The sequence below is a fragment of the Mus pahari genome, chromosome 1 (genome assembly GCF_900095145.1).
Source record: "Mus pahari chromosome 1, PAHARI_EIJ_v1.1, whole genome shotgun sequence".
Classification (NCBI taxonomy): domain Eukaryota; kingdom Metazoa; phylum Chordata; class Mammalia; order Rodentia; family Muridae; genus Mus; species Mus pahari.
In genome coordinates this window covers 114213561-114222647 of record NC_034590.1, presented here as the reverse complement: position 1 = coordinate 114222647, position 9087 = coordinate 114213561, and the positions used below count along the sequence as shown (strand labels likewise).

General features: G+C 51.0%; 1 protein-coding gene across 1 annotated transcript; it reads right to left on the bottom strand.

Moving 5' to 3' along the window:
* Positions 1-5007: 5007 nt before the first annotated feature.
* Fgf19 (fibroblast growth factor 19) lies at positions 5008-8500 on the bottom strand. The gene is made up of 3 exons (XM_021216925.2): positions 8248-8500; positions 7960-8063; positions 5008-5646 (listed from the first exon to the last, which is right to left on the bottom strand). The coding sequence occupies exons 1-3, from the start codon at positions 8498-8500 to the stop codon at positions 5347-5349; spliced, it is 657 nt and encodes a 218-aa protein (XP_021072584.1). The 3' UTR covers positions 5008-5346.
* Positions 8501-9087: the final 587 nt, after the last annotated feature.

The following is a 9087-nucleotide window of genomic DNA, read 5'->3' as shown; positions in this document are numbered from 1 at the left end:
ATCGCGGTTTCCCCGCAAAAATCTTTAGGTCTCATTTCTTTCTTTCTGCCCCTAGCCATGACTATAAGGGTCGTGGAAGAGTCGAGCTTTACTTTTAGAACTAGGGAGGGACTTGGTTGGTGTCACTCAGGACACACCCTGAGATTCCTGGCCGGCCACAACTGGACACTCAGCCAACAGACACACTGGGATCCCCTCAGCTCAGGGCATAGTATACCCAAGATGTCCAGACTGGCCCCATTGATGGTCACTCCAGGCTGTGCTGCCCACCTCCTCACCCAGCCTCCAGATGTGACACCAGACCACAGGAGGCACACAAACCCCTTGGCCACCTTAGGCCTCCACCTTCCTGAACCCGGTAAATGAGAGGTCGGACGCGTATTCATGCTTATTAATGTCTGCTAGGACTGCCAGAACAAAATTTTATGAAGGGGTAGGTCAGGTAGCCCCTGAGATCAAGGTGGGCAGGCCTGGTCGCTGAAGCCTGTGTCCTCACAGACCTATGCAGAAACCCTGGGTCGTCTTAGTTATCTCTTTAATTTTTGGTTTGTTTGTTTTTGTTTTCTGAGTCAGGGTTTCATTATGTAGTCCTAGCTATCCTGAAACTCACTGAGGTGACCAGATAGGCCTCAAAGTCACAGACATCCTCCTGCCTCTCCATCTGCATCCCTGGTACTGGAATTAAAGCCATATGCCACCACACCAGGATTTTATTTTATTTTATTTTTTGATAGTCTCTATATAGATCAGAACAGGCTAACTTCAAACTTATCTCCACCTACCTCTGCCTCCTGAGTGCTGGGATTAAAGGCATGTGCTAACACCGCCTGGCTAGCATCAACTTTTTTTTTTTTTTTAAAGATTTATTTGTTTTATTTACATGAACACTGTAGCTATCTTTAGACACACCAGAAGAGGGCATCTGATTCCATTACAGATGGTTGTAAATCACCATGTGGTTGCTGGGACTTGAACTCAGGACCTCTGGATGAACAGTCAGTGCTCTTAACTGCTGAGCCATCTCTCCAGCCCTAGCATCAACTTTTAAAGTCCACAAACTAAAGACATGATTCGGTGGTTAAGAAAACTTGCTGCGGCCAGGCGGTGGTGGCGCATGCCTTTGATCCCAGCACTCAGGAGGCAGAGGCAGGTGGATTTCTGAGTTCAAGGCCATCCTGGTCTACAAAGTGAGTTCCAGGACAGCCAAGAGCTACACAGAGAAACCCTGTCTCGAAAGACCAACCCCCCCCAAAACAAACAAACAAAAACACACTTGCTGCAAGCCAGGCGTGGTGGCGCACACCTTTAACCAGGGCTACACAGAGAAACCCTGTCTCGAAAACAAACACTTGCTGTTCTTGCAGGGGACCCAAGTTCAATTCCCAGTGCCTACAGGATGGCTCTCAACCATCTGTAACTCTGGGGTACCTGATGCCCTCTTCTGGCTTCCAAGGGCATGATGTGCATGCAGTCTGTTGCAGGCAAAACACCCATATACATAAAATAAAAATAAAGGAATTGGAGAAACCCTGTCTCGAAAAACCAAAAAAATAAATAAAGGAATTGTTTTTTGGGGAAAAAAAAATGTCTAAATCCAGACATGATGTCTCAGATAATCCCAGCTTGGGAGAATGAGGCAGGAGAATTGCAGCCAGTTCTTTTTTTTTACTGCTGTTTTGTCAAGATGGACAGCAAACACAGACCATGTGTCACTCTCTGCAGACCCTGTCCTGTGGTTCATTACTGTCTTCAGTGGGAGCATTGTGGGAAGGTTGGGCAGAGAGCAAGCATGAAGTGTTGAAGACGCTGGGAAGGAAGGAGAGAGGAAATGATATGAAATTACCACTTGGCACACAATGATCATCCCAGGAGACTGAGGCAGAAAACCCTGTCTCAGAAAAACAATAAACAGGAAATCACAAGGCAAGAAGTATGAACATTTGCAGCAGGAATCCTTGACCAGCAATGATGAAATTCCTTAAAACAAATGGGCACAAGGAAAACCTCTGTGAAGAACCCGCCATAAAAAAAAGCATCAAGCTGCCGGGGGAGTGGCGGCGCACATCTTTAACCCAGCACTTGGGAGATAGAGGCAGGCAGGTCTCTGTGATTTTGATGCCAGCCTGGTCCACAGAGCAAGTTCCGGCAGAAATCCTGCCTCAAAAAACAAAACAGGAAACAAAATAGCACCAAGACACACTGCATGTGATGCGATTACTAACACCCTTGGTAGAGCCCCACCCCCAGCCTCGTCGCTAAAAACGTTGTCTTCACTGTGGGGGAGAGGAGTCCTAGAATGAGGAAAAAGTATATCATGTCTGTATACAATGCAGATTCCTTCCGCGGTTTCTCACCTCTACCAGGTAACTGCAACAGGGCGCCCTCCTCCACACGAGTTCTGTCACACCTGCCCGGGGCAGCAGCAAGCGACCCTGCTGATGCGATTCCCCTCCCCCAACTCAGTATTCCTCCTACGCTTTGGTCCCGCTGACTACAAGTTCCGGTGACCACTTAAAACCCCTCTTCCTGGGTTTCCACTGATTATATATTATGTTAATATATATTAGACAGCAGACTGGTGTTTTGTTTTGTTTTGGAAACAGCGTCTCATTTCATATCTCTGGCTATTCTGGAACTCACCCTGTAGACCAGGCTGGTCTCAAACTCAGAGATCTGCTGGAACCTGCCTCCCAAGGGCTGGGATTAGACCCGCGCTTAGACTGTAAAGGGCCCGGAAGGGCAGATGCAGCAAGTCAGGGTGTAGAGAAGGCTCCGTGTTTCTCAGATCTCCTGAGTGCCACCTGAGCTGTAAGCTCAGAGGCTTCCAGAAGCTTTTCCGAGGCAGAAACTAATGGACACTTCGTGGAACAGGTATTGTGGGTCAGACCGCCAGCTTTGGCATTTTAGACCAGGCCAACACCAGCTCTTCCCGCCGGCGCCGGCCGGGTGTCTGTGCTCACCTTGAGTGAGGGATTCCAGCTCAGCGAGACCATTAGCATACCAAAAGACACATCTCCTCTGAGACTCCCAGGTTGTCCAAGGCTGTCTGGCAGGAAATGGGGACCAGGACAAAATACACACCTCAGCGGTGTCACAGGCCAGGCCCATTTCCATCTCTGGCACCATTTCCCAGGGGCCACTCAGCCCTTCCTCGCCCCACCCCCACCCTCTTTCACCTTTCTGGTCCTTGGAAGCTTTTTCCAGAGTCAGTTCCTAATCCAACAGAGGTAAAAGGCTAAACGTCTGAGCTCTTTGTTTCCCGTGGGGAGGACACTCACCTCTGCTCCTCTCACAGTGCCTAGGAGCCACGGATGGCAAAGGCCCTCGGTTGACCCCTCAGAGCCACCCTGCTCCTGCCCCTCCTCTAGCAATCAGAAGACTCAGACAGCCATTGTTCTTGAACCCACCAGCTGAGACACATAGACCTGTCACCTCTACCCAGCACTACTTACAGCGTCAGTCACACTTGCTTTCCCAGCCTGCCTTGCAGCTAGGGATGGGGTGGGGGCAGTGGATAGCTAGCTAGCCCCGTGGTAAAGCCCTGGTTGCTAGATGGCAGCGGAATTTGCCAAAAAGTTTAAGCAAGCTTTGACTTTCCCAATGAGGCAGCTTGGACAGACAGACATCATGCATGAAGCCAGGTTCTCCTCTGCACTTGATGCTGGACAAAGAGACTGTCTTTAAGTGACACCCGGGTCTGGTGGGGCATGCTGTTAATCCCACCACTAAGGAGTCAAAGGCAGATGGATCTCTGAGTTCAAGGCCAGCTTGGTCTACTTAAGGTTCCAGGACAGCCAGAACTATATAATAGAGAAGCTTTGTCCTAGTAAGACCCAGAGAAGGGTGAGTGTGTGTGTGTGTGTGTGTGTGTGTGTGTGTGTGTGTTTGTGTGTGTGTGTGAATTTCCAATAAGCCCTTCTGCACCCACACTCCCATCAGCTAGCATGTCCCAAACTGGTAAAAAGCCAATGGTGGGTGGGGCTTTATGATTTAAGCTATGGTATCCTCCTAGCCTCGTTTGGAGGTTGGGTATGAGGGGTCCTAGCAGTCAGAAAAGGAGCCACCCATTGGCAACAAAGGCACCAGGCCCCCTGTAAGCCCCTATCAGTCATGTGACCCCCCCACCTGTGCCTCCTTTGCACCCCACTTGGAACAGAACAAATAACTTTTGATACAAACCAACTCCTTTTTAATGTAGAAAAACAAGTCATGTACATAAATATGATCTGGGGCATAAATAAAGTAAGAAAATAGAAGACACACACACAATAAATTACTTATAAATATCATGCTGCCACATAAGTGCCAGGGAAAGGGCTCCACAGCTCCCCGGCTGCCAATGAAGAATTTGGGGCTTCCTAATCTTGTTGCTTGTTTGTAAATGAGGGGTCCAAATTGACACAGGCAGAAGACACGTTGGTTCACAATGTTTGGTGACCAGGACTGAGAGCCAGGAGCTGGGGACACAACTGGATGGCCCATAAGCTACCTGCTCTGGGGTTGGAGAGCCCAGGTGAACTCTGGGAAAGGTCAAAGGAGCAGATCCAGGCCCTGGAAATCTGGAGTCACAGGACCAAGACAAGCCCCTGGGGCACAAGTGGCAGCTTGGCTATGCATTCAGCCAAGGGTCACTTCCATCTGACATTTATAAGTGGAGGAAGAGGAAGCTATGTGGTCAGCTGGAATTCGTAATCCTAAGACCATCCTGCAAGGCTTTGTTCCAAGTTTGTAACCCCAGTTAGTTCTGGCCAGGAGACATTTGGTGGGGAGGGCAAGCTAAGATTCCCATGAGATCCCTATAGAGAATATATACTTCAGAGCCCACTTTTTTTGTTGTTTTGTTTTGTTTTGTTTGTTTGTTTTTTTGAGACAGGGTTTCTCTGTATAGCCTTGGCTGTCCTGGAACTCACTCTGTAGACCAGGCTGGCCTCAAACTCAGAAATCCACCTGCCTCTACCTCCCAAGTGCTGGGATTAAAGGCGTGCGCCTCCACCGCCCGGCAGAGCCCACTTTCTATACATGAATTTTATCATTTGACTCCATACCTTCTGGCTACCTTGCTAAAACCATCCAACTCACAGATTTGGCTCAAAACTAAGAATGTTTCACAGGAGCGAGGTCCCCGTTAGTGGAGGCATTCAAACAGAACTGGAGTAACCTGGGCACATGCCAGCAGCCTCCAAAGTCAGTGGGGCTCCGATGGCAGCCAGGCAGGTTGTCAACTTAGGTTCATGATCAAGTCTAGCCACTAACACGACAGGGTCCATGTGAGACTGAGAATATGTACAGCCTCCTGAGGGGAGGTCCACGGGATCTTGGGGTTTTCTCCATGCTGCCGGAATCCTGTCATTTCTGGAAGCTGGGACTCTTCACCAGGTGGTCTACATCCTCCACCATCCTGAACGGATCCATGCTGTCGCTCTCCAGGGGCAGGGAGAACATTTTAGACCTCAGCTGGTCCTCTGTTTCAAAGAAGGAGCGGTGAAACACGGGGATAAAGTTTGAGGGTTTCTGGTCCTGGAGCTGTTCTCTGGGCGTGGCCTGGATGAAGATGATGTGGAGTTGGTGCTTCATGGACCTGTACTGGTTGTAGCCCAAACAGTCCATTTCCTCCCTGAAGGTGCAGTCCTCCTCCGAGTAGCGAATCTTTGGAGAAAGAGACAAGAGGCTGTGCGCATGAGCGAGTGACCCGTCCCAGCGGTAACCAGCAGCGTGCTTCTTCTATCAACCGCCTTGAAGCACACAGAAATCAAGGTATGGCTGAGCTCGACTACCATCCCACGCCTTGAGAGGTGGAGGCAAGAAATCCAGAACTGAAGACCACCCTGGGCTACATGAGATTGTCTGTTGGCTCATCCCAGAAGTATCCAGCCACTTTCTCTTGAGGCAGATTCTTACCATACATAGCCCTGGCTGGCCTAGAACTCAAAGCTCCACCTGCCTCTGTCACTGAGTACAGGGATTAAAGGCATCTATAACCATGTTAGGCCTGGATTTTTCATTTTGAAACAGATTCCTCCGGGACCCTGCTGACTTTGAACTCCTGATCCTCCTGCCTCCACTTCCCAAATGCTGGGATGGCAAGGAGCCCCCACTGAACTGGGTGTATGCAGTGCTCAGTTGAACCCAGGGCTTTGAGCGTGCTAGGCAAACCACTCCACCAGCTCAGTTCAGCCTTCGCTTCCACCCCAACCTTAGGCTGAGCGGCACCCATGCAGAAGATGGCGGTGTGCAAATCTTCCTGGCTTTTAACTAGTGACATTAAAATCTGATCATTATCAACTTTCCAAAACTCTACTCCCAGTGAGATTACATTTTCTGGGGAGTAACTGTAGCCTCGCCTGGGGCCAGGGATGAAGGGACCCTTTCTGTCTTGACCAGCAGCTCAGGAAGCTTTTCTAAGGCTGAGGTGGTTGAGTCTCCTACCATTGTGAGAAGAGAAGCCCCCTCGGAGGCAGCTGTCCAGGATCTGCCGGATAATCCGCAGCTCCTCCCGCCCCAAGCCCACACCCTGTGGGTGGCCGGAAATGAATGCAGTGGGAAGCTGTCCCTGATCCGGAGTACCAGAATATTCCTAGTCCCCAGGCTAGAGGTACCAGTGGCAGTCTCCCAGACTGGTGCCACAGTCCCTTGGGGAGCCTACACCACTCACTAAGCACAGGCTAAGCATGCAGAGGTCATTGAACTGCAGGTAGAAGACAGTTGGCAGATAAGGCCCTGATAACAGGCTAATTCCAAGAACCAATTGCTCCTGCCCTGGCTGATGGCACTGGGACAGAGCCACCAGGCAGCAAGGGCCATGTTCCCTGAAAAAAAAATGTGAACTGTAGATAAACACAGAATGTACTTCTCCTGGAGAATTCATATGGACAACTGGTCACCCCCTTTTTTTTTCATATAGGAACAATGGATTATGGGGCTTCTATTTTTAAAAAGGAGAGTTTGTAATGAATTAAGCCTACCAGATCCAGGGTGGCACTAGAATTGGGGGGCAAAGCTCCCATGGGCCTTCCTACACTATTTACATTAGTGCAGAATGGGGGTCGGACCCCCTGCCCAGCACAAATAAAGACTTCAGGAAGACACAGACAGGAGATTTGCTTGGGTCTGGGGTGTCAGCTTTCAGCCAGGCAGCAGAGCCCCCCCTCTTCTGCAGCCCCTTCCTTTCTCTGCAGACCCCTTTCTTACTTTCCTTTCTCTGTGGTCTTTTCATGTAGATAAATCAACTTCAGAGCCACAAACAATTTTGGGACTCTTAGAGAAACTAAACAACAAAAAACGTTAAGTCCGGTAGCCATCCTTCCCCACAGGGGGGCCTCACGCAGCCTCCGTTGGTACTGCCAGAGGTAGGGCTGAAGGCTTCTTTGAACCCAACCTCTATCCCTGCAGAGCACTAGCCTTACATACTTCATGACTACCGATTTTAGGGATTATGTGAACCTAGCCATCTCGCCTCACTCCAGTTCCCCCCAGTCACAAGCAGATGAGCATCTTGGGGACTTTGTAAAGTATCTAATTTTTGCATCACACCGTGGACCTAGGACATAGAAATTGATTGAAAAGACCCTTCCTTCCTCCCTTTTTTTTTTTCTTTTCTTTTCTTTTCTTCTTTACTTGAGGGAAAGGGAGGAAATCGAGGACCACGAACACGCAGGAGAGAAAAGGGCAGAAGTAGGTTTTTCCTGTTCAGTATCAAAGGGGCCGAAAGCTGAATGGGACTCAGGGGTCAGCCCAGTCTTTGGGAAGATTAGACAGCTCCGCTGGTCTCCCTGCTCCCCCCGCTACAGCCTGGGGCCATCACTTTATGCAAGGCGGGCGAGAGTAATATTAGCCCCACTATCGTTGGTACCTTGCCCTCGAAGTTCCTTTTGGACCTGAGCAGGAGGTGAAAAACAAACAAACAAACAAACACGGACCCAGCGCGGCCGCGAGCATCCTGCCGCGTGGAGGAACACTCACCAGCCCGTATATCTTGCCGTCCGCGCTCATGCAGAGGTACCGCACGCTGCTGACGTCCTTGATGGCAATCGTCTTCAGAGCGACCGCGCGGAACTCCAACAAATCTGCGAGCAAGAGAAAGAAGTTGCCGGGCCCCAGCAACACGTGGGTACGGCGGGGCCACACTGCATCGCCCTTCCCCAGCTCCAGTCTGGAGGTCAGGAGTGGGAGGATGTTAAGGCCACGGTGACACACCCACGTGCTTCTGGGTCCTAAGGGTCCGGAGGGGACGGGCTGAATGATACTCACTTCGTTCGTTCTGGTCCTCTTCGCAGTCCACAGAGCCGTCGCTCCGGATACGGAGGAAGCAGTTGGAGACGTAGGGACCAGCGGAGTACAGGTACTGCAGGCGGGTAATCTTGCCCCAGCCGTAGAGAAAGAGTGGATCTTCACCTGGCACAGACTGGGATTGCTGGGCCAGGGGACGCCCAGCCACAGCCAGCCACAGAGTGGCCAGGACCAGGGCTCGGGCCACCGCACGCCCGTTCCACTTTCTTGCCATGGCACCTCAAGGTCGTGAAGGCCGTTACAAAGTTGGCGCAGAGACTGCGATGCAGCGAGGACTCAAGTTGCAGGCGCAGGGCAGGCACAGCCCACAAAGCAACTGGGTGCTTGTGGCGCGGGCTCACAGCGCTACTGCTCCGACAGTGGGGCGGCTCCGGGCACGCGGCCTTATATACGTTTCGTCCCGTGGGCCCCGCGGGTAGGTGACCCGGGCATCAGAGCATTTCTCCTCCTAATTGCATCAAGTCTCCGCCCCCCGCACACACCCATTCAGCCCCAACCCAGTGACCCCGCCCAGGCCGGCCAGATCTGTCAGAAGAGGAGCCCCCCCTTTGCGACCGCGGCCTGGGAAGCAAGTGTTTAATGCACAGTATCTTGGTAGTTAATGAATAGGCTATTTTAATTTTACTATTAATTATTGAAGTCTTCAGGCCATGGGCTTTCAGAGGGATGCGCGTGGGACAGTCACAGAGACTAGAAGGCACGCAAAGCTCTGCCTCCGTATCCCCCTGTTTGAGTTTTGAATCTCTCCTTTAGCAAGCTCTCGCAGATCCTACCCTCCCTCATTCTCCCGGCCCCAGACCT

Coding starts and splice junctions, on each gene's coding strand:
- Fgf19 (XM_021216925.2), bottom strand. CDS start 8,500: ATGGCAAGAAAGTGGAACGGGCGTGCGGTGGCCCGAGCCCTGGTCCTG. Junction 8,064..8,247: donor AGAGGACCAGAACGAACGAA/GTGAGTATCATT, acceptor TCTTGCTCGCAG/ATTTGTTGGAGTTCCGCGCG. Junction 5,647..7,959: donor ACGGCAAGATATACGGGCTG/GTGAGTGTTCCT, acceptor CTTTCTCCAAAG/ATTCGCTACTCGGAGGAGGA.